Source organism: Macrobrachium rosenbergii, chromosome 51, assembly GCF_040412425.1.
Source record: "Macrobrachium rosenbergii isolate ZJJX-2024 chromosome 51, ASM4041242v1, whole genome shotgun sequence".
Taxonomy (NCBI): Eukaryota; Metazoa; Arthropoda; class Malacostraca; order Decapoda; family Palaemonidae; genus Macrobrachium; species Macrobrachium rosenbergii.
The window spans coordinates 49,427,302-49,453,442 of NC_089791.1; the positions used below are offsets into that span (position 1 = coordinate 49,427,302).

The window sequence follows — 26,141 nt, forward strand, 5'->3', positions numbered from 1 at the left end:
GGGTTCTCTTTTTATCAGGAGAAAGGTGGAACTCTTTTTAGTTGAATGCTATAAGGCAGCAAATTCTGTATTTTATTAAACAAGCCAACCCGGATTTAGTCCCTAAGGTTCATGATATCCGATGCGTAGCTACCTCTACCAACTATTTTCATAATATGGATTTTGCTGAACTTATCAAGTATCACGGGATGGAAATCACCTCTAGTGTTTTAAACGCCATTATTTAAAATCACTCAAGCCCTGAAATTTTCTGCAGTGGCTGTGGGGAGTATCATCCCCCACCTAATTATCCTTAATCCTTATCCTTTCCCCCCCACCCGCCTGCCTCATTTATTTCTCTGCCTACCCTTCTGGATCAATCATGCCTCACTGCCTTGCTCCTCATAACTGATATTATTATTGCCCTTAATATTAATTTTTCTTGGTGATTGTATATTGACATGCTGTGAATTTGGATTGTCCTAGGGGTACTGGAGCTGTTTTTATTTTGCTCCATGTACCTCAAAAATTTCTGATATTGTAAATGTCTCTCTTTGTTCTTAGGTGTAAGTTTATATTTACTTGTTTGTCTTTATCTTATTGGGTGTACCTTACTCCACCTGTATTTACATTGTGTGCCTATTTTTGTACTTTACTCTTAAGGTTATGTTCATGTACTTACCTGTTACTGAACCTATTTTTCCATAGAGAGATATAATAATTAAATCTATTTTTCATAGCCTGTGTTTTTGTTCAGATCACCTTTTATTTTTCCTCTGTAGCCTTGCAGTCTTGGCATGATTCTCTGTCACTATTTCACCGGCTGACACGGGGCTGAACTCAGAAAAGGGATTCTGACAAAGGAAAAATCTATTTCTGAGGGAGGCCCCGTGTCACCCGGTGACCCTCCCAGAGGTTGGTTTTGCCCCCCCTACTTGCACATGCCAAGCCTGGGGGTGGTGCTAGTTTGGAATGAGTGTAGGTGGCGCTGGAGTCGCCGGCTTGGCGGGCGGGTGAGTGTAGGGGCTGGAACGGCTCACTACTCTTCCCGGGGGATTTTGACATGGGAATGTCTATCGAGTGTGGCTCTGTGGTTGTGATTCTTTCACTCACCCTTGGTTATACCGATGTCTCCATTATGGAGACGCTCGATCTGGGGGTAGTAACTCCAGCATTCCTGAAAGCCTTTTTTCTCTGGTATACTTAGCAATATTTTACCTAGAAATTCGTGTTAGTATGGAATTTTACCGGGTGACACGGGGCCTCCCTCAGAAATAGATTTTTCCTTTGTCAAAATCCCTTTTTAGACCATATGATAAAAAACCCAGTACAACTGAGTGACGACAGACTGCTAACTGGTAATGATGGTAGGTATTATTTATAAGAAAAAAAAAAGAAAGGCTTGCAAGCAACACAACTAAAAAATCTGCTTTCTAAATTTCACATACAAACACCTCATAAAAGCTAACTTGGAAGAATGAGATCTATAGAGCAGATGAGAAGTGTGGAAACCTTGCTGAAGTCATACAAACATGAGATAAGTTTTCTACTGGAAATATAAAAAGTAATTAAACATCACGAAATAATAGATACTATGGCATATTCACACTTCACTTAAGTATTTTGAACAATGAGATGTACAGCCTAAAAAACATAATACATAAAATATCAGAAATCAGTTCTTTCCAGTAAGATGCATACAATGAATCACATGAGAATGAAATATCAATCAATAACATACCAATAACCACACCAGATTATCAAATCTTCATGATATTTTATAGATTTATTTATTTCAAAGAAGTTTAACAATACCATTGAGTCCTATCTCCAGAACACTGTGGGCTCACCAAGAGTGACTTTTAAGCGAGATCTGAAAATTGGAGCAACAAAACATTGAAAAGGCTGGCCAGCTGGTTGGAACAGGCTAAAGGAAATGGATGAAAAGGAGCAAACAATGAAGCTTGCAGTTAAAGGGTTACTGCAAAGAACCTTAGTACCATCTTCATGTGTAAGTTTGAAGCAAACAAACTGCAGATTTAAGCCCAAAGTAAGTTATTACAATTTCATAAAAAATGTTAACCATATAGAAACACATTTTTATAATCTCATAAAACATATCAAAGGGATGTGTTCTTAAAAGGTAACTTGTATAATACTGCAATAGGGCTATTTTACATTATGTATTGTAACTACTTACATTCCTACTCTTTTCTTTTCCATCACTTTCATTAGACTTGTCAGTACACTTTTTACTGCTGGGATCATTATTATCAATGGTTTCACCTAACACTGGGAGCTCTTCAGAATTATCACACTGCCTCTGTCCACTAGACTTCCTATAACTTCTAGGGGGCACATCATCTGAATGACTTTTATCCTGAAAAGAAAAAATATGCTAGGATTGTGAAATTCTGATTACAAACTGCATCTCAGGCAGAATTACATATCCAAGGTTCAAGAAATTTATTGTAAATTATTTACAATGAATATAAAACCCTCTTTTTCTTTCCCTAAAAAAAAAAAAAGTTCAAAATATACATGGGGTCTTATATGCAAAATTGAGGTGTCTGGTAGGCTAAAGTTTGTGGATTACTGTATATATTACTGTACATGTACATATATGCATTCTATGTATTTCATGAATACTGTCTGTTGTAAACACATGCGCATGAGCCACACTGTCTGCACTCCACACATGCACATGAATACTCTTCCTGCTCCTCTCGGCACGAATTGCACACCTTGCAGAGCCTACCTGTATATACCTATTTGCTGTATGGAACAGGGCAACCTATGACTTGGGATATTATTTCTCCATCCCTGCAATCTTCTGTCTTCTCCTACAAGACATCATCACATATCACCATGGTGCAGTGACTAAACCATCCAGCATCATAAGGGAATGCCGGAATCCAGCATTCAAATTGAGCCGCCATTACCCCTCGAACGTCTGTGGATCTTACAGTGTTGGTGCGGTGTTTGTGCAGTGTGCTATGTTTGTGCGGTGTAATGTTAGTGCTTTGATTCTATTGGGCTGTATTTCTCTTGTGCCCCTCACCAGCCAGACAGTGGGGCCCCATTATCCCACCTAGCTACGGAGCCTGGGGCACGTCCACCCTCTCTCATCATTCAACACACACACTGCCAACTCCTCAAGTCAATGGTCAAGACGTGTTGTTGGTCTCTCCTGACCGCCCACCCCCCAGGAGCCCTCCCAGACTAGCTCCTTCTCCCCTGCCTGCCAGTGTTTGCCACACAGTTGAATTATTTACAGTAACTTTATAATAAAAACTGTAGAAATTCTCCCTCATCTTTTCTCCTCTTCCTTGAAACTGGAAGACACTGCTGAAAACCATTCATAGTGACTTCTGCCTCACATCAAGACGAGCCTGGGGATAAACAACACAACCAGGACCCTGAGGACTGCCAGTTGACTGATTGATTATGACTGATTATGAAATTTAGGTCTTGAAGACCAAGTGCCGGAACCCATCAGGATTATTCAGTGCTATAATGAAGGTGAAATATATAAGTTAATGATATGATTGATAATGAATAGGTGAATGATGACATACTAGCAAAATTCAGTGTTAAAATGTGAACATAATAAATGCAGAATGATACTGGATAGAACCAGCAAAAAATAAATATTAAACTTTTATATTCAAAATATATTTAGTATATAAAATATGACTAGTCTTTATTAAATATACCAAGAATATATCTCATTAAAATAAAAATAACCAGATTTTTTCAGATAACCCATAAGGTTATCTACCTCAAAGTGATCATTTAAAACTTCTAAAATAGTCTTCCCGGTTAGTAAGTACTTTGCCCTAAGGCGATTAAATTTACGACAGTGCACCAGCATGTGACTCAACGGACAGCTGACCACCACAGTGAGCGCAAACTGGGGCACTGGTTCCCTCTAAAATATAGGTATGAGTGAAGTGGGTATGGCCATAACTAGGCTGTGTTAGGATGATCTCAAACCCAAACTCCAAAAATTGATACTTTTCACATCTTGTGGCATCCTTTGCTTTACTATCAGCCAGTTTGTTCCCTTCTAGACCAGTGTGCCCAGGAATCCAACAAAACTTTACTGATTTATAGCAAACAGAAAGATATAAAAGCCATGCCTGAGCCTTTTGAATTAAGGGATAGGTAGAGTTAAACTTCTTTAGGGCTTCTAAAACACTCCTTGAGTCACTATATATTACTATGGATTTAAATTTCTTATCACCTCCAAGAATTAAAGCATCAACTATGGCGCTGCTTCAGCAGTGAAAATGGATGAAGAGTCAGATAATTTTTTCATATATGATTCCCCCTCACACACACCACTGCACATCCTACCCCATCTTCCGATTTTGATCAGTCAGTATAGATTTTCCTGTCATTTATATGCCTCTCATCATGCTCCAAAAACTTGTTTCTGACTTCTTCTTCCGAACGATCTTTCTTCCTTGAAATGGTATTGAAGACCTAGATCCAAAAAGCCTTGAGTCACACTGTTTTAAGATCTCAAAAGAAGGATTCTCCTTTGAGCTTTTCAGCCGCATGGTGGATCTCAGACCTAGCTCATGCCTCCTTAAGTCCAATGGTAGCTGATGGGAGTCTACATAAATACTTTCAATGGGTGAAGTTCTAAAAGCTCCAGTGAAGTTCCTTAGTTCCCACTATTGTCCACAGACAAGGAATTCCTTAAGTTTAGTCTTTGGAAGCAGATGAGTATGCTTAGCTCTTTCCATAGTATGTGCCAGATACACACATGGTTCATTATAAAGCCTTAACAATGATCTTATCAGAACCCCAATTAAAATTAGATACTTTTAAAAACATTTAGCTTATCTGAAGAGACTTTCACTTTTAACTGGTCAATATGATTATTCCAAGTGATCTTTTCATCAAATACCATTCCTAAAATTTTACTTCAGTAGAGTAAGGTCCCATAATTCCATTTAAGGAAAGAGTTGGAATGGTTTCCTTAGTTTGAAGTTTCTGCAGGAACCTAACTGTTCAGCAAATGGTTTTAGATTCAGAAAATCAAAACCCTTGCTCAATTAGCCCACTTGAAAACTTCACCTTTTCTATGCAGCTCTTTGCATGAACTGCTAGTAGATGCTGTATCAAATCCCTGTGAATCCAGCCAAATCATCTACAAAAAAAGACCCTTTAACTGGTGATGATATCTTTTCTAATACTCATTTAATAGCAATAGCAAAGAGAGTGACACTAAGGACACTACTCCTGAGGAACTCCTCTTTGATTGTAAGAAGGGTCAGCCAATACATGATTCCCAACTCTTGATATCCTCTTTCTGATAAAAACGAATTTATAAATCTGATCATTTTTTCCTTTCATTCCCATCTTATACAACTTTTTATAATACCATAACAAGGGACCTATGGTGCATGCCTTTTCAAATCAAAGAAAACTCCTATTGTTTGGCACTGTTTAGCAAACCTTGTATTTGGTTTGAGAGCCTGAGGTCAAGGGATCTAGATCAGATCTACTTTTCAAAGCCAAACTGGAATGGAGAAAACAATTTACTTGTTTCTAAGTGCCATAAAAGTCTGGTGTTAATCATCTTTTCCATCAGCTTGCAAACACACGGTGAGCCTGGTCAGTAGCTGGAGGTAAAACAGGATCCTTGTTTGGTTTCTTCTTAGGGAGGATTAATGATTTTTCCAGCTCTTGGGAATAATACCAATTTCCAGATTTCATTTATTATATCTAAAAGAAATTTCTTTGACTTTTCTAGGAGATGTTTCAACATTTCATAAAGTATTTTATCTTCACCAGGGAGGGTTTGTATTCTGCAAGGCATCTTGAGATCCTGCAGTGTAAATTTACATTATATGGTTCAAAAATTGTTTTCACTTAAATCAAGAGAAATCTGCATTTCTAATGTCTTGAAATTCTACAGAATAGTTCTCACTACTTGATATCTGGAGAAATGTTCTCCTAATTTTTCTGAAACCCTCCTGGTTGGGTGATTAGGTCACCATTTATCTTGGGACTAGGAAGAGGTTCAGTGGACAAACTTGCCAGATTAGTTTTCTAATTTTCTTCCAAATCATTTTGGGTGGTGTTTTTGAGCTAATGCCATTAAGCAGTACATCCATGACTCTCTTTCTGCTTTTTTAAATAAAGATTTTGCTTACCATAGCACGTTGGTAAATAACTTTGGCTTGGTGTTCCACTCCTCTTATACTTTTTGTAGCATTTTCTCACTGATCTTTCTCCATACTACTGTAGATTTTGTCCATACACAGGAATCGGGATCCGAGAACTACTGGTCTAGAAGGCTTCCCTTTGTTGTTGGAACAGAGGCAACTGCACTGTTGATGGAGGTGTCACTGAAGTAATTATAAGTGCCTCTGAGATGGATGGAAATGATTTTACATTCTTGTCCATGAGAACAGACTCATTAAATTTCTTCCAGTCTGCCTCATCTACCTTCCATTTGGGAGGTGACTCAGAGGGCTGATTCCCAACTGTTTTTATATGAAAAGGGAAGTGGTCACTCCCATTTGAATATTCATTTACTGACCATTCATAATCAAGGTGAACACTAGATGAGCAAAACCTCAGATCGATCTTGCCGAATAAGTACTGGAGTAGATGTTGACAGGTAAGTCATGGCCCATTGATGAGAGAGTGATATTATGATCATCCAAAGATAATATCCTCCTGAATCCACCCTTGGCATCTGTCGTGTTCCACCCCATATGGGGTTGTGAGCATTAAAATCACCAAGGAGGAGGAAAGGAGTAGAGAAGCTGATTGATCAGTAAATGAATATCATTATAAGTGAAATCCCTATCAGGAGGAAAATAGATGCCTGACCAAACTGGCGCCTGACTTGTCTAAAACTGTGAGTTACTGCTGGCTTGGAGATGAGTATTAATTGATAGCAAGGGAGTGTTGGAAGGAGGGAGCGCAATAATTGCTGCACCTCCCAAAGCTCTATCTCCGACTGTGGTGGAGAATTATATATGCTGTAATTTCCGATGGGATTATATTGTGTGCTTCTGAGCTTAGTTTCCTAGTTCGGGCATACAGCACCTGGGCTATGGTCATAAAACTTGTACCTTCAGCTCTTCACTTCAAGCCCTAAGACCCCTACAGTTCCATTGTAGTACTGATGTGAAAACTATTTTTGGGCTTGGTGGAAAGCCCTTTGAATGAGCCTTCTCATTTACTCTCTTTTGTTTATGAGTATTATCAAGAGATGATTTGGAGAGACTGGTCTTGACAGGTTTGGTTTACTATCTGTTGATTTACTGGTGTTGTTTTTTTCGCTTTCTTCCTTGTTTAAATTCAGGATGGAGTTCTTGCATCAAGGGCTTAGTACAGTAATACTCTAACTTCCAGGATCTCAGAGTTGCACTCCCAGACACACGTCGGAATTTTTCACTGGAACCTAACTAATGGTCATACACCTTTTTCACAGACACTCATAGAGGGATGAATAGATTTGTTTGTATTTAGGATCTGAGAGACCTTATTGCTGACCTCTACATCCTCCCTGGGTTGCCCTTCCTCCCCAGTGTGAGGGAGGTTTGATGTCTACCAGAGTTGCTAAGCATCTTCCGATCATATTTTGCATCTTCCAGTCTTGGATGGTCTGGGATGCATCTTAGATATTTGTCACTTATTCTTAAACACATCTACGCTGCACTCCTGTTATGTTCCTCAGATGAGCTGGTAGAGGACATTGACAGGTTCTGAATTATCGATGCTGGTTAGGAGAGTGGATTAATGTCCTGTGTGCTTTCCTTAATTTTCCTGGTATAGCAGAGGCACTATTAATCTACCTCTGCTTGCTCTTTTTTGATAATTTTAGTTCCATGATCTTTTCAGTAATTTCCTTCATCTGTTTCCATGCTTGAATTATTGTCCATGTAGAACAATCATTCTCCTTTCAAGACTATATAAATTTAAGGGTTGTAGTCTTTCCAGTAGTCAAGGTCCTTAACTTTTCTATTCTAGCTGTAAATGACCTTTGTACACATCTCTATTTAATGAAATATCCTTTTGGTAGTGTGGGTACCATATTATATTGCAAAATTCAAAGGACTCCAAATCGGCGTCGCAAATAAAGCATAATCATGTGTTCAGCTTTTCTAGTTTTGAAAAATCAAAGCAGGAACAACATTCAACAGATGTTGCTTTGCACCCAATAGAATTGCTATCTGATCATTGCATAACATATTCTATTCAACATCACACCAACCAAGGTCTTTATCACCTGACCTTACCTTGTTTGTGATTGTCTTGATTATTAGGTCCTTTATATGCATATAGCATTCTACTTTATCACCATAGTTCATTGATTCAAAACTTTTTTGGGCTTGGTGGGAATACCATTGAATGGACTCTCTCATTTACGTCGATCTTTTTTTAGAGTATTCCCTCAACCTCGTTTTAAAAACTTCTTTATTCTTGTCACTTTCTCTTTGATTTCTGGTGTCTTTGTTTCTGTGTTTTAGAATTCAGGATGGAGTTCTTGCACAGTTTAGTAAGTAATACAGGTAAAATTAGATCAATTCAAAGTTATCTACTGTACAGTTAAAGACATACAGAGAAATGCTGCACTATTATGTAGGTTGGCTGACTTTTTCAACACTATAGAGGGAGAGAGAGAGAGAGAGAGAGAGAGAGAGAGAGAGAGAGAGAGAGAGAGAGAGAGAGAGAGAGAGTAATTGTCGGTGCAGTGAGTGCTTGGTTGTTGGTAGAGGGATGAGGGTCTTTAGTTCGAGTTGTTTACGGTGCTGTTTGTCTGTGCAAATGTCGAGGGAGTTTTTTTTCGGTTTTGAGGGAGTCTTGAGCTGAGTTCTGTGCAAGGCGGACATTGGTGGTGCATGATTATTGTATGTTCCGTGAGTCGAGTGTTTTCTGTTGGATGTCATTGTTGTCTGTGCATGTGTCTCTTTCTTTTTGCTCGTTTTTTTTGGTTGGAAGTCTGTTTTCCGGTTGTTTGTGAATTTTGTCTACTGTGTTGGCGACCGTGGACACCCTCAACCATCTCCCAGCAACCGAGGATCATAGTGAGTATTGTATGTGGTTATATGTTCGGTGTATCTGTGTTGTGTATTGTTTTTTTGTGTTTTAAAATCCCGCCACAACACGCGAACATATGTGAACACTGAGAAACCCAGCAAAAGTGTTTGTTTCATTATTTTATGTAATTTAGAAGTTTTCAAGCTTTTATGTGTAAATTAAATAACATTATTATTAAAAGTAATAATTTCTCTCTCTCTCTCTCTCTATCTCTCACTTTTAGTGAAATGAATTTTTATGGTACATGTATACAGGTATGTTTATTTGTATGATAAATAAACTTTTTACCTAATAATAAGTACTAATTTTTAAATAATAACATTAATAAAATTAAATAATAATAATAATAATAATAATAATAATAATAATAATAATAATAAAACTGTAATTACAAAATTCATATTATTTTGAACAAACAAATTCTTCCTCATCTTTTGTAAGGAGGAGGTGAAGGCAAAGCTGTCAGACATGTCATTTAACATGACAAGGAGGGAGTGTTGCTAATCGGTGGTCAAATTTTTCTTGTAATTCTGTGTGTGTGTGTGTGTGTGTGTGTGTGTGTGTGTGTGTGTGTGTGTGTGTGTGTGTGTGTGTGTGTGTGCAATAATTCATAAAAAATTTCACTCTCTTAAGTAAGAACAACTGTTATCTCTCTCTCTCTCTCTCTCTCTCTCTCTCTCTCTCTCTCTCTCTCTCTCTCTCTCTCTCTCGTTCGAAGTCAGCCAACCTACATAATACTGCAGCATTTCTCTGTATGTCTTTAACTGTACAGTAGATAACTTTGAATTGATCTAATTTTACCTGTACCGTTTACAAACTGTAAGTGTGCCGTTCTAAAACACAGAGACATAGAGCATTTCAGAACGAAGAGAAAGTGACAGAATAAAGAAGTTTTTTAAAACGAGGTTGAGGGGACTTCTAAAAATAGATCGACGGAATGGGGGAGAGAGTCACACCATTTATTTCTTTTTTTAAGGGTGATGTATTCAGCTAACTTTTAAATGAAATTACAGTAACTTTAATTTCATTTAATAGTTAGTTTAATACTGAATTTCCATCTTTTGATATCTAACGTAAGAATAACTTTCTCTCTCTCTCTCTCTCCCCGTAATAATTCATAAATAATATAACTTGATATTTCAAGTAAGGACAATCTCTCTCTCTCTTTCACTCCCGTGTGTTATTCTCTCAGTCTCCGTAATAATTGATAAATAATTTCACTCTCTTAAGTAAGGACAAAATCAATCAATCTCTCTCTCTCTCTCTCTCTCTCAGTTAGCGATCACACATTTTTACAACTTATTAATTCTCTGTATGTCTTTACCTGTACAGTAGATAGTTTAAATTGATCTAATTTGACCTGTATTGTCTACGAAGTGTAAATACGCTAGCGTTGCAAATACGTTTTAAAACACAGAGACATAATAACTAAGAGTTGTATTAGTCAAAATATAAAACACTGTTTGTTCATGAAAAAGCATTTCAGAACAAAGAGAAAGAGTCGTAGAATAAAGTTGTTAAAAGAGGTTGAGACGATTCTAAAAAATAGATCGGTTGGAAGGAGAGAGAGAGAGAGAGAGAGAGAGAGAGAGAGAGAGAGAGAGAGAGAGAGAGAGAGAGAGAGAGAGAGAGAGAGAGAGAGAGAGAGAAATTCTCTTCTAAATCTGTTTTATGTCAATCATTTATTTCTCTTTTTAAGGGTAATGTATTGTTAACTTTTAAAATGAAATTACAGTAACTTTAATTTCATTTCAAAGTTAACTTAATAATTTGGGAGCATGATTAGGGTCATATTTAGTGTTTAAACTTTTAGAAATAAGCATTTATTAGCATTTTTAGAGACCATGCAAACTTACGCCGAAAATTCACCCTGCGTAGGGTTCTGGAACCTAACCTCGTGTAAGTTCGAAGTATGACTGTACTTAGTATCTATTACTAAGTGATGCATGTTTAATTGGAGGAGAGGATGAGGGGGAACGTCTCCTCTTTTGGTGCTTTTGCTTCTCAGTCTCCATTAAATCAGGCAAAGACTCTGCCTGAGACAATTCCAAGATGGTTGGGTTAAGTGCCATCTTATCCTCCTTGGAGGCTTATGCTCCAGACTCAACAGGCAGAGCACCTGACCCAGATGGCCACTACCACAGGGGTTGATGCACCTGCTACATTAGAGGATGCTGCCACTGCACCCTTAGTGGTTGATAGAGGTTGTGGCTTAAGAACTTCAGCATAGCTCCTAGGTTGTTGACCTAATTGTCTTTTTGCAAAACCGATACTTATATGCTCTGCATTGGCTTTATTTAGTGCAGATAGTTCAAATCTGTAAATTTCACAATTTTTGTTATTGGATTCAAGTTCCAGTAGACAATCAACACATCTTGCTTTTCTATTACAGTGAACCCCATTATTCGCGGGGATGCGTCCACACCCCGCAAATAGGTCAAATCCATGAATGCTTAAAACCCATCTAAAACACTTAGAACTGCCCATTTTGATAGCTTAAACCAAGAAAAACCCTGTAAAATGCTTATACCTGAGTGTTTTAAGTTTTATCACAAAAAGTGCATTTATTCATGAAAATATATGAAAAATACAGTAATTAGTGACTATTTCTCAATGAAAATACCGCGAATGGGTGAATTTTCCATGAATGATGGCTAGATATGTTCCACAGAGAAACCAGCAATCGTGAGTCCGTGGAACCATGAGAACGCCAATACGGGGGGTTTACTGTACATTCATCATCATGATAGACACCAGAGTAGTTTATACAAATTTTATTATTTTTGCAGCTGTTTGATGGGTGGCCTAACTTAAAGCAATGATAGCACTGCACTGGTCTTTGCTGGGAAGGACGTACTCGTAACCTTTCATTTTCAAATATGACATGAGAAAGTACTTCATAGTCTACAAAGGTTAAAATGATCATGTTGGCAATAGCTGCCTTTTTCACTCTCCCAACTGAAGTGGGACTCATTTCTAGAATTTCTTCTTCTGTCATGTCATAAAGGTCTTTATTAAATAGTACTCCTCTCCCATAACTAAAGCTCAAGTGGGCCTTGATCTTCATAACCATTTCATCATTTTTTATGCCCATCAAGTTCAGCATACATGCTTGGGTTGTGGACTTGGCATGAATAAGAACGGTGTTCTTCACAAAACGAGAAATATCACCGCTCTTTATTCCTCCCACCTTTTTCTGAAGAAACCTGCAAAATTTAAAGTAGTTATAATTTTCCTCCTTGGCTGCTGAAGCTACCACCCACATGGGAGGTTTAGGAGTCCTTATTTCTGCACTCTGGTTTCTCTCTGGTTTATCCTGAACCCATTTAGATGCCACATAAATGTCCATGTCTTTGGGAACTTTGTCTGTTAAGGGTCCTCATTCTGTAGCTTGACCTATTTGTATGGCACTTATCATGCTACTAGCCTTTAGAGCCTCATCATGGCTACTAAAGGTAACCCACGCTTCCCATTTAGATTCAACATCAATAAAGTTCATCCTGCTTTCTACAACAGTTCCAAATGATTTCAGAGCTGTCGAGATCATTTCATAATCACAACAGACTGTTAAGTCTTCGACATTGAGCATTCTTAAAATTTTTCACACAACTTGGCTGTGTTGAGGATTTAATTTTGGAAGAAGATTTCTTAGAGAAGTCCGTGTCCTTGCTTGAAGCCGTCATCATTGAAGCATGGCTAGAGGGTCCAAGGGAGGGGAAGTCAGGAGGGGAATCAGGATATTTGTTACTACAGTACTGCTTTTTGTCAATTTATTTTTCGAGAAGTCATTAATATTTGGAGAAATTTCAATCTACAAGGTGGGTGCAGAGGTCGTCATCTGTGCCAGAAAAGCATCATCAGAGAGTCAAGGGGTATTCAAATCCTTACAAATGCTAGACAAAGATTTGACAGGGGTAAAAAAAAATTATAATAAACCTGAAAACCTTAAAAAGATATCATCAGCCTTTCATGGAGATTATTCTTCCACCAATGGCACAAGTGAGAACTGACTCCCAAATGTCCGCATCCCTACCCTACCCCACAGTAGTAGTAATATCAAAGTAGTTTAACCAGACCACTGAGCTGACTTTCAGCTCTTATAGGGCTGGCCCAAAGGATTAGGATAAAATACCACATAGGCTCATGTTTTCATACTGTAACACATACACTAAATACATTTACTCATGCTTCCACACTAAAAAGGTATATTAAAATTCATAATAAGATAAGTAATATAAAAAAAAAAAAAATAAATTTAAATTTGACAAATGCTATGTTTTCGTGCTTTTATTATTTACTTATTTTTATATTTTATCTATCAAATCACAGTTCCTCAAAAACAACAAAATCAGAACAACTGAAAATGTAAAATATTCTGACAAAATTTCATTTATTGATTTATTCTCAAAAGTTGACAGTCGCTGTTGGTCATATTTTGGCACTCACATAACACGTCTGACCGTTATCATCACCCTGCACTCTGAGCACTTGGGAGCCTGGTCACTTGGACTGCTCATTTAGTGCCCATGTGTCAAACGAGCATGGCCTATTCTGAGACATGTTAGAATTACTCGTGCGTGTCTCTCTCTGATATGATGAACTCCATTTTTTAACATTAGGTTTATTTGTTTCACTTTATTACTTTCAGATTCTTCATTCCGTATATATTGCCAGGACTTTCCGATTCGGTACAATCTCTTTCAGAAAAGGTAGACTCGCTGTTATCGCTAGTCTCAAAATTTGATTCTCTCGTTGCCGGGAATGCGCCTACTCCGGACAGTTTTAACCTTCCCATTATGTTTTGTATCCGTCACATACTTTTAAGGCATGTTACTCCGGCTAGTTCCGGTGTGTTTGTTATGTTTTATTGTTTAATTTATGTATGAGATTTTATTTTAGTCCGGTTTCCTTCCGGTTCATTCCGGCAGGTTTCACGGTTTTATTATACTAACGTGTTGCTTCGGCACACTACTCCGCACCTTTCACGTGTACTCATAATCTCATACTTTTACAGGTGGTGCACTGCCAAGAACAGGGTGCTCCGCAGCCCTGCATCAGGCCAGTACCACGGTCTGTAGATCCCACTCCGGGTAATGCGGTCCACGAGGGGATCTTATTGTTTGGCACCCTGACGGATGTGATGTTTGCTACGCTCTTTACGAGCAATCTATCGATGATTCGGTAGGCCATCTTGGTGCGGTCTCTGGACAACTACCAGGCTTCACCTCTCTAGGGGCTGTTGGTGGCCAAAGCTTCCCCTCTCCCATCCACCATCTTTGGCCTTCTTTGGCCCCTCCTTCTGACCATGGAGGTTGTTCCTCCCCTCTCCTGCTTCTCTCGCGTTTGCTGGGTAGCTATCTCAGCCAGCGAAAGTGGAAGTGAGGCCGAGCGCCCAGAGAGTGCGATCCCACTCTGGTCGCTTCTTTACGGTTCTTCCTCTTGGTCTGTTCATCCTCCTTCCCCTTGCGTCAGGCCTGTTTTCTCCGGTGTGTCTTCTTATTATCGGGCACTCCGGTTTGGATGTACTTTCGAGGCCGGTTAGTGTTTTCTCACCTGACTGTCTTCGTTTCCGCCTTTGACGTTTCTCTTCTATTAGCTAACTACTGTCCGCTATGCTGTTATCCGGTGCATTCCTTGCTTCCCGCTCCGGCGGCCGATTATAGTGTTTACGGTCACATACCACCGTTATCGCTAGTCTCAGAATTTGATTCTCTCATGCAGGAATGCGCCTACTCCGGACAGTTTTAACCTTCCATTATGTTTTTGTATCCGTCACATACTTTTTAAGGCATGTTTCTCCGAAGTTCCGTGTGTTTGTTATGTTTTATTGTTTAATTTATGTATGAGATTTTATTTTAGTCCGGTTTCTTCCGGTTCATTCCGCAGGTTTCACGGTTTTATTATACAACGTGTTGCTTGGTCGCACACTACCGGCACCTTTCACCCTGTACTCATAATCTCATACTTTTACAGGTGGCTGCGCTGCCAAGAACAGGGGTGCTCCGTGAGCCTGCATCAGGCCAGCAGCCAAGGATCTCTGTAGATCCCACCCGGATGTGCGGTCCACGGGGGATCTAATAGTTTGGCACCCTGACGGATGTGATGTTTCCTCGCTCTTTCCGAGCAATCTATCGATGATTCGGTGGTTTGTCATGCATTTTCCTTTTTCAGCCAAACTGTAATGTTACTGAATTGTCAATTTTCTCCTACTGCCGGTAAGACCGCAACAATGTTATTCTTTCCGGCAGGCTGACCGCCAAATCTCGGCGATCTTGATTCCAGGCCCTTAAAGTCTGGGTTAGCAGGCTCGGGAGCAGCGTGGCAATTCCTTCATACTCGAAGGACATCTGCAATGTCCTTTTTCCCCCTGGATCACAGCACGGTTGCCGACGATGTTGCTGCAACGTTGATTGCTGGGATTAGGGGTTGACGCAGCCCTCTCCAGACGATTCGGCCTCTGGGCATATGAGCGTCAAGACGCCGGATCTTGATCACGTGGTGAATCTTGAACATTGTCCCGGAGCATCAAGCAGGTAAGGGGGTAAGTGAGGCAGGTTCTTCCCTGTTTAGTTTTCCTTATTCTACCGTTTCCCTCCTTCTAAGGTTTAACTAAATCCCCATACCTTGTGGAAGGTATATCTATAACAATAGAAAGTCTATAAGGAAAAGACTTTAAAATCTCTAGCAGGCCAGTCTGAGGTTCCTCGGCTCCCACTTCAGTTAAGCCCATGCATATATACCTGTTATGCCTCCTCCAGAAAGATATCAAATAGGGTGGGTCGCGGCAAATATCGGTCTGGTTCCATATCCTACCTTTGATACAGACTCCTTAAGATAGCTTCTCCGGCTATGGAGGATCGACGTGAGAGTCGCAGTAACAGGCTTTCTGGACTTTCCGATTCGGTACAATCTCTTTCAGGAAAGGTAGACCCTATAACAGGAATTAATATTCTCCACTTGCAATAGGACCTTGGACTTGGTCCCTCTGTTCCTGACCTCACTCTCCCTCCTAACCTTCTGGAATCCATGGCGTCTTGCCCTTTATGCTCCCCTTATATAAGGATACACTTACCAGAGGGTTTGGGCACAAGGAGTCTGAGGAACTAGAATTCCATCCTCCATAAACATCTCCTTCCAGGTTTTTGCCAGGCTGATACAGGAGGAGGTTTGGAATAGGGTCTGATAAAGTCCCTAAAGAAACATATATTATCTATCCTAGGATCAAGCCCAAACGTCTTTGATGAGGGGACGCTATACGAGTGACAAGCGGAGAACACTAGGCTCACACTAGCCAAAGGAGTGTTTACTATGTTCACTTTATGATATTCAATACTTCCTCCTATCTGGAGAAAGTGGCCCCTGACCAGTCAAGCTTGTATAGAACAAGCTCCCTCATCTCCGGGCTCAATGGACCCTAAATCTCTTTTCCCGGAGGCACCGATAATCATCTGGATTGGAGCCCCCAGGTGGATAGGTGATCTATATCGACCCAGACTGCGCTTCTGACCTGTTAAGTGAGCAGCACAAGATCCCGGAGTGCGCTCCTGAAGGTGGAAGCTGAAAGTTTATTGGCTAAACTCGCCAGGTCCTGAACTCCTGACTTCTGCTAAACTGAAGTTCTTTGGTATATAGGAAGATTCTTTGTTCCAGGTCTTGGGCAAATCTCTCTGCTTCCTAAGGTTTTTAACAAGACCTGTTTGACTTATGAGCTCGGCTCCTGGATAAAAGGCTATCCTTTCAAACAATGGGATCACACAGTATCACCTAAATGAACCAAATTAGGCTTAAAATTTCCATCTGGGAGCTAATCTTTTTGAGAAGAATATGGACGCTAGTCTTAATCTGAGACTTCAAGGTCAATCAGAGTCTCTGTTCTGGGTGGGGTGAAGGGGAAACAAAGGAACTGTTGCTACAGATCTTGCCAGGCCTTCCCAAAGTCCGGCAAGAAATTTAAAAATTGTTTACCCAACAGCCCAGTCTTTTGTCCATGCTGTCCATCCTTTGCATGAACCAACCATCAGGTCACTTCCCCACAGATTCCAGGTTTTAAATCAGTATGTTCTGGTCCAGCCGGCACATCGGTAATCTTGCTGCCCCTCTCATTCCTCCCCTTTCCAATGCTTGTTTTATATGCCCTCCAGGGGTCTGACATTTGTCAAACTCTGGGCAGTCAACCAGAGGCAACAGGCCTTCCATCAGGCTGGTTTTAGAGGAAGAGGGGTTAGCCCTCCCCTACCTCCCAGGAACAGAGGAAGATCGAGGCTCCAGAGGAAGGGAAGCCTGCTCGACTAATGACATACCTCCAGTGGGCGGGTGGCTGTACCATTTTCGGACACGGTGGACCTGGTCCCTGGGCTCAGAGTATAGTTTCCCTCTTTATCAGGGCCTAGGGTGGAGTTGGATCGTGAAGGTCCCTCCACCAGTCAGGTTTTACCAGACACCTACACCTGATCTCGAGGACTTTCTGAAGGATCTTCAGAAACAGGCCTAGCTAAGAAAACCTAGGACACTGAAGTTCCAAGGCAGGCTCTTCAGTGTTCCCAAGAATTCTTCTGACACTGGAGAGTAATTCTGGACTTGTCCTGTCTGAATTCACATTCTTGCTATATAAGTTTCGGATGCTTACAGTCTCCCAAGTTCGACCCTACTGCACCGGGAGCCGTTGTTCCTACCTCTATGATCTTTCCAACGCCTAGTTATCACGTCCTCCTGCTAAATTACAAGTTCTCCCCCTTTCTGGGGTTCAGGCTGGAAATTAGTAATTACTCTTTCAAGGTGATGCCTAAATGCCTCAACGTAGCCCCAAGGTTTTCACCATATTGACAGACATTTTCTTTATGTACAACTTTTCTCAGATTGTCAATGATTTTATCTAACACAGTTTCTTTTGATCATCTGTGGCATCCAGTGATGAAAGGGCCTTTTGGAGGTTACAAGTCTTGTGTCAGCTTTTTCTGGAATCTCTTTATGTAAAAGGAGAAGTCCCGCTGGTTCCCAGTCCACCAGTGGCTGGGGATCCAGTGACTCTGAGAACAGGCCTTCCACCAACCAAGAGGAAAGAGATAGCCAGAGCAACCAGGCAGTTTCTCAAGTCCAAACGAGCCTCTCTTCTGCCCAAGAAAGAGTCTTCTGGTCCTTGAGTGCCTTTTCAGTGACAGATCTGGCTGATGAGGTGTTTTGGGTGCTGTAAAGGAGCAGAGCATGGCGTGAAGTCGAACCAGCAAATATCAGGCTCAGGACAAGGTGTCTCTGATTCCTCCCATCTTGAAGAAGAGACTCCGTGTTGGTTGTAGTCACCTGTCCAAGCTGTTTCCTCTGAGGAGCTCCTCTGGCGTTGGTTATTCACATTTCATTTACGCCTTGGTGAAGTGGTCTAGTGGGGAGGTTATTCTCCCAAATACCAAGAAGTGTAGGGACTTGAATCTCCGGTTCCAGGAGTTCCGCTAAAGAAATGGAGGCCATGGCGGTCCTTCCCTTTACCTGCTGGCTCCTTCCTCCATGAAGATTCAAAAGGCTGGTTGTGGACAGCGTTGACAGCAGTCCACTGCATAAAATAGGGGGGTTCCAAAAGTCCAAATACATCAACCAGGTAATGATTGCACTTTTCTCCCTGGCGTGCAAGAACAAGGGCACCTGTCTGCCACTGATCTTGCAGGGTCTCTGTCGTGAGAGATTCTCTTCTCGATAGGACTTGAATATCCCAAATTTCGGAGTAGGTCCTTGGACAGGACTCTTTTAAACAGGGTACTGCTCCTAAGTTCATAAGCCTGGAGGTAGACCTGTTTTGCAACCAAGCTCAACAACAAACTCCTTCATTATGTGGCTCCCAACCTGGACCTTCAAGCTCCCCTCCACGGACAACAATGTCATTTGATTGGAAACAGGTGGAAGAAGATTTATCTGTTCTCTCCCGTAAACTTATGATAAAAAGGTCCTTCACAAACTCAGAACATTCAACAAGGGCTCTAGGCTAAAGAGCAACTGGTTTCCACTTCTGCTGGAACTGAAACTTACCACATCCAAATCCTGGAGTGGATCCAAAAACCTGACACAGGAATGGTACAAACTCAGACTGTGTCATCTCCATGCAAATTGAAAATGCCCTTTATGGACTTATGAAATTTGTGCTAGAGGATGCTAATGTTGATCTACTAATTTGTGTTCTTGGAATCAGATAAGCGGGTCTCTACCCTTAAGTAGGACTCAGCAGTTAAGAAGCTAGTCTCTTTTGAAGGAATCTGATGCTAACAGGGTAATGACCAAAGGAACAAATGCTTTTAGGTCACTGTTTGAGAAGGGTTTAGCCTCCAGTGTGGACTACAGTCAAACAATTTACAAATTATTTTTGTTTCTAGTTCCAAAATTGACCTCAGGGATCCTCTTTCTTCTCCCATCCATCTGTGCACACCTGAGACCAGTAATCCGCCCACATACGGTTCCTGGCTTTGTGACGGTGCAAATTAGCCTGGTATTGACAATCAGTCTTATCCCTACTTTCCTTGTTGAGAAAAAAGTGTATGATCTTGAGTCAGTATAAGTTCTTCATTGCTAGAATTTCCAGAGCTGTCTCCACTCTCTAGGAAACCAACCATGTTGACTTCTTCCCATCAGGGGAGGTTTGTGGTAGATTCCTGGTTGAAAATTCCTATGCAAAAATGAAGATCCAGGCTTCCCAATAGGTGGTTGCTTCTCCCCTCCCCAAGACCTGGTCCCTAGTCCAGTGTCAAACAAATGGTGAAGGTCTTTAGACAGGTCCACATCTTATCTGAGCCTCTTTGTCAGAGAAGGGGGTAATATCTCTATGCCTGCTATAGACAACAGATCTGTACTTGATCAAACAGGCTAATTCTGACTCAGTCCCAAGAGTTCATGATATTAGAGCCAGGAACCACTGTTACATGAATTTCTGGATCTTACCAAGTACACTAATTGGTCACCTAGTTTTCAAACGTAACTATTTGAAATCTTTAGCTCCCTTAAATTCCAGTGAGTCGGCAGAAACGCATCTCCCTCTAGAACCCTTTCTGATTCCTAGTCAATTCTTCCTCCACTGCTCAGTTATCCCCTTACAGTCATCACAGTCAGGCATGCCTTGATCTTGTCCCCTGACCGTGTTATCTGTATATTTGTCCAAGTGACACATTTATTTTATAATGTTTGGTCAATTTTGTATAATTGTTTTGTTTAAGTATATTTTTACATTGTCACCAATTTTAAGATCCCACCAGTTCCATTTGTACAAATTTGTTGTTATTCCTCCAATTAAACTGTCTGGACCTTTATCTTCTGTTCCCAACATTTTGTTATCTCTTACAGTATAAGAATGATATTTATTTCTTTCTTATTTTTCTGCCCCTGACATGGACCTCTCCAGAAAAAGGATTTGACAAAGGAAAAATCATTTCTGGAGAGGGGACCGTGTGACCTCAGCTGACCCACCCTTTATCGTGTTCTTGTCTCCCTCCCATCTGTTTAATATACTAATGAAAATTATGGAGTGGTCTCAAGGATTTGTGTACAATCCATGAGTGGTGCATGGTTTTAGGGTGAACCTCTTTGTTGGGACTTTGACTTTGGGAAACTTGCAGGACAGGGTATTTATATAAAGACCCTTTCCATGCTTACTCCCATCTAATGGAGCTCCCCTCTGGGGTAGTAAGAGCCTTTTCATGTTAGTTTCTCTGGTATTTAGCTAACGTTTGAAATAAGTGCTGAATGGACTTTTTTCACCAGGACACGTCCCCTCCCAGAAATAGATTTTTCCTTTGTCAAAATCCTTTTTAAAGTGTACATAATCAGTAACAGGGATATTCACATTTGATCTTGCCAGTGAGCTTCTTTGGCTGATTTGTCTGCATCTTCATTTCCTTTGATCGCAAGTGAATGGGCTTTTTGGATCCAACATATTTCCCATTTTTCTATCTATTATATAAGTTATGGAGATGAAATTTAATTTTGTTGTACTATATTATTTTTGATTTGTAACTCTGAATAGCAAATAGCACTTCTCGAGCCACTAAAAATCACAAAATTATTGAATGATGATTCTTTAATTATTTACAGGCAGTCCCAGTTATCGGCCCTTCTTAAAAGTTAATGAGCGTCCGGTTTTAGTCAGCGCTTCTCTAGCTTAATGAGGGGATAACCATTTTCGTTTGCCATAATCCCAACAAAAGGCCTGATCATTTAAGGCGCTGATCATTTTATAAGGCTGCCAGCTGAACTGGGTTCACAGTCTGCAGATACTTCGTGCTTTTGATAACTTCACTGTTTTTAACAGTCACGCCATCGAAACGGAACCCTGGAGTTAACTGGGGACTGCCTGTAAAATTATAAAACTTGCCCATGATTTGCTGTAAAATACCAAAGCATTGTTAGGAAGAGAGAGCTGATAAGTTTTGTCTTGGGACACTAGCATATCCCACTCTGTGTTCTGATTTAGATCCACCTGTGTATATTGCATAATGGACCTTTTTCAGCTTATATGCTCTACTGTATGTCACTACAGTGTTCTGGTGTATGGAGATACTTATTGATAAATACTTGAGGTGTGGCAAATTCTCATTTTATTCTTTGTCCAGGGAGGAGGTGATTTTACTATTAAAAGATTTTATATTTACTGTCAGTTCATGCGGTCAAACAATCTTCTAGCTCTAACTGGGAAAGGGGATGGATGGTTATTTATAAATACATTTCTTTAATTCAAATAATTTTTTTCAGCATGGAGAATCACTTTTTGAATTATTAGAGCACTTTTCTCAAGGAGACCAAGGCAGTTCACCAATTCAACTTGTAATGATTTTCTGGGATGATCTAAAAATGGAGGATATTCTAGGACCTTCATGAACAGGGTCTAACATTTTCAAAACCCTTGCACCTCAGATGCTGAGCCATATACTTTGTTTCCATAACCAATGATGATCAGAACTGTTGCTTTACAGAGTACAGTAAAGGTAGCCCTATCAGCTCCCAAGTAGTGTTTGATAGTTTTCAATCAGATTTTAATGCTCTTTTTACTTTTACATTTTACATATGTAATGTGGGCTTTCAAGTTCAAGAGTTCAAATACTAATCATAAAAATTTTGCTATTTGGCCAATTGGTTTACTATGGTTTCTGATTTTAAAATGTATTTCAAACCTTTTTTCCATCAATTTTTATTTTTATAAAAATGATTGCTTAGTTTTATACAGAGAAAATTTAGAGCCTACAGATGAGGCTAATTCACCTATTTTTACTGTGCTTTTATTAACACTAAATCTGCATGTTTTATTGAGATGCTGAATAATATATGGCAAAACCATCCAAACAGGCTACTTTTAATGCCAATAGGTAGATTATCCCAAACATTGAGCCTCTATTTACAAAGTGTCTGTCGTATGCTGGAATTTTTTTTTTAAGCGCCAAAGCAGAAAAAAGTTTTTCTAAAAATCACAGCACGCTTTAGTTTTCAAGATTAAGAGTTCATTTTTGGCTCATTTTTTTGTCATGCCTAAAGTTTAGTATGCAACCATCAGAAATGAAAAAATATCATCATATATAAATATTGAAATACATGACACAGCAAAAAATTTTCATATATAATTGTATACAAATGCGCTGTGAGCAAAAGCTTAAAGCTAATGAGTTATTTTTTTTTCTTTGTATTGTACACTAAATTGCAATGATTTTGCATATATAACAAATTGTAAAACGATCAAAGCAACACAGAAAATATTATCACAAAATGATAAGAATTTAAGCGTTATGGACGTAAAAAATTTTTTTAAAAATTCACCATAAATCGAAATATTGTGCTAGAGACTTCCCCTTTGTTGCAAAATGAAGGTAATTGATTGAATATTACTAGACTGTAAGTGTTTTAGCTTACAATTGCAGTTTTCGACCATTTCAGTCGAGTTAAAGTTGACAAAGGTAGAATTTTTCTATTTATTGTGATTTATGTGAAAATATTTCAAAACTGATAAAAGCTACAACCATGAGTTATTTTTGTTGTATTCTACATGAAGTGCACATTTTCATATATAAAACTTTATGTAACGACTAATATAAAACGTGCAAACATTACGACAAAGTGGCGAAAAGAATTTCTGAGATGTTAGGCCAAGTTACTAGCGGACGTAAGGAAAATTTTTTTCAAAATTCACCATAAATCGAAATATTGTGCTAGAACTTCCAATTTGTTGCAAAATGAAGGTACATGATTGAATATTACTAGAATGTTAAGAGTTTTAGCTTACAATTGCGTTTTTACCATTTCGGTCGAGTCAAAGTTGATAGAAGGTTGAAATTTTGGTACTTATTGATTTATATGAAAATATTTCCAAACTGATAAGCTACAACCATGGGTTGTTTTTGTTGTATTCTACATGAAATTGCACAATTTCATATATAAAACTTTATGTAACGGCTAATATAAACGGTGCAAAAATTATTCGACAACGACAAAAGAATTTCTGGCTTGCCAGAAAGACATGGAATTTTTTTAAATTCACCATAAATCAAAATATTGCTAGAGACTTCCAATTGGTTGCAAAATGAAGGTAAATGATTAAATATTACTAGAATGTAAGAGTTTTAGCTTACAATTGCGTTTTCGACCATTTACGGTCAGTCAAATGCCGACCGTAGGTTGAAATGGCACTTAGATATGAAAATATTTCAAAACTGATAAAAGCTACAACCATGGGTTATTTTGATTTTAAAAATTGCGCACATTTCATATATAAAACTTATGGTAATATAAAGAAAAATTACGACAAAATAAAGAATTTCTGAAATTTTCTAGTTAATGGACGTAAGAAAAAGTTTTTTTGATTACCATAAATCGAAATATTGTGCTAGAGACTTCAATCTGTTGCAAAATGAAGGTAAATGATTAAATATTACTGAATGCTTTTAGCTTACAATTGCGTTTTCGACCATTTCGGTCGAGTCAAAGGCCAAAGGTTGAAATTTTTGTAGTCCAGCGTTTAGTACGTCCACTCGATCACCCGACAGACAATTTTAGTCAACTTACGATACGTCCAGTCGGCGTTTAAGGGTTATTACTGATATCATTAATTGCTAAATGGAACACCATTTTCATGGAAATGTTCTAGACAGGACATCATCAACTCTCACCTGAAAACTGTGATTTGTCACAAAGTTTTATATAAACCTAGGTAAATGTCCACAGATATTGATGTTTTGTAAAGTTTTTAATATAGCATACCTCCATGTAGTATCGTATGTTTTTTCAATGTCAAAAAAAGACAACTACAGTAATTTGTTTTCGTTCAAAACCTCTACATATATGGTCTTCTAAGTCAGAGAGAAAATCTAATGTAGATCTGTTACACTGTGACTCGAACTGAATGGGAGTCAAAGTTTTATTTTCTCGAATGTGCGATGTTAGTCGAGCATTCACCATTTTCTCTAGCAATCTGCATAAGCAGCTTGTTAAAGAAATTGGTCTATAATTATTTACATTACTGGGATCCTTTCCAGGTTTGGGAATAGGAATTATTATAACTTTACGCCTTTCATCTGGAAATAAATTTCAAAGCCATAAATGATTATAAAACTCTAATAAGTATGACTTTGCCAAAGGTGCTAAGTGGAAGATCATCTCAAAACAAATACTGTCGCCTCCAGGAGCAGAATTATTGCTGTTCGCGAGAGCAAATTCCAACTCTTCCATATTAAATTTTCTATTATAATGTATATCTTGTATTGTTTAAAAATTTGTTATTAATTTTATCCTATTTTTCTTTGTATGGAAATGCTCATTTAAATTTTTATCACTACTTACCTTTGCTAAATTTTCTCTTATTACATTACCTATTTCTTTAGGATCAAGCATTCTTTTCCCATCTTTTATTATGGCATATCTGGGTGGTTTAACATGGGTACCATTTATTTTCCTAAATTTTTTATATGGGAGTATTATTAGAGAGATCTGATACATATATCCTCCATAGAAGGATTCTTCCTTGAATTACTTCTCTTTTAAATTTTGCAAGTATTTTGTTATAAAGAAGTTTTAATGTATAAATTACTAATAATAATATAGTCACTTTTTGTAAAGTTCCTTCTAATATCGGTAATGTTTTGTTTATTTTACTGAACTCTCTATTCAAATTATCTAACTGTCTTCCAATTTGGTGTTTATTTGTTGTATTAATTCTGTTCTCGCTTTCTCAGACCATCTCATGGGACTTTGTGTTTTGTTGAAGAGCTGATTTTTGGTATTGCTTTATCAGCATTTTTAATGAAATCAACAAGAAATTTATTAGTTTCATTACGGTCTTTTAAATATTCAAATGGTGGGATATTTCTAGTGTGAAATTCATATTAGTCCCTATCTGCTTTATAAATGTTATATTGAGGGACATGCTTGGCAGGATCATTTTGTAATAATGAAATTAATATTGAGATATGATCACTTGTGTGCAAGTCATCAACTGTATTCCAATCCAATCTGTCTACTGTGTTTGCTGTACATAGTCTTAAGTCGATTGAAAAAATGTTCCATGTGTTTTAGAAAAATATGTGCTGATTTCCTTATCATTATACAGCACATGTCGTATGAATCTATGAATTCTCCTATTTTACTTCCTGCTCTATCTGAGTCTGTACAATTACAGTCCCACATTGGATTGTGGGCATCAAAATCACCTACTATTAATAGAGGTTCCTTGGCACTATTAAGTAATTCTTTAAGTTTGACAATGTTGTAATTTTTATTAGGTTGGCTGTATAAATTATAAATTACATAATTATCGTTTTTAATTTGTATTCTAATACTCGATATTCACAGATTAGTAAAGTTTACAGGTACTATGTCATAACATACTTTGTTATGGACATATATAGCAGTACCTAAATTTCCTTCTTCCTCTCTAGATGTAGGTATATTTACCTATTGTTGATATTGTTTTGTTGACATGTTGTAAATATAATGTCATTGGTTCGTACTCTTTTAGTAATCATTGTATTTCTCCTAGGTGTAATCTGGTCTGCAGACCATTTACGTTCCATTGTATAATATAGTTATTGAAAATATTTTATCATAGTGGTCGAGTTTTATTTTCTTTTTTTTATATTATC

The 26,141-nt window shown here is 38.7% G+C and overlaps 1 protein-coding gene across 7 annotated transcripts in view; it reads right to left on the minus strand.

Annotated features, from left to right (window-relative positions):
* The window catches only part of LOC136833386 (DNA (cytosine-5)-methyltransferase 3A-like), a 332,296-nt gene that overhangs the window by 210,674 nt on the left and 95,481 nt on the right, over window positions 1-26,141 (minus strand). For all 7 annotated transcript variants that reach the window (XR_010851452.1, XM_067095457.1, XM_067095458.1 and 4 more), the window contains one exon: window positions 2,180-2,359. Coding sequence is in view for 6 of the 7 variants with exons in the window: in XM_067095457.1 (XP_066951558.1) it covers window positions 2,180-2,359 (180 nt within the window). In the remaining variant the exon portion in view is untranslated. The remainder of the gene's footprint in view (window positions 1-2,179; window positions 2,360-26,141) is intronic.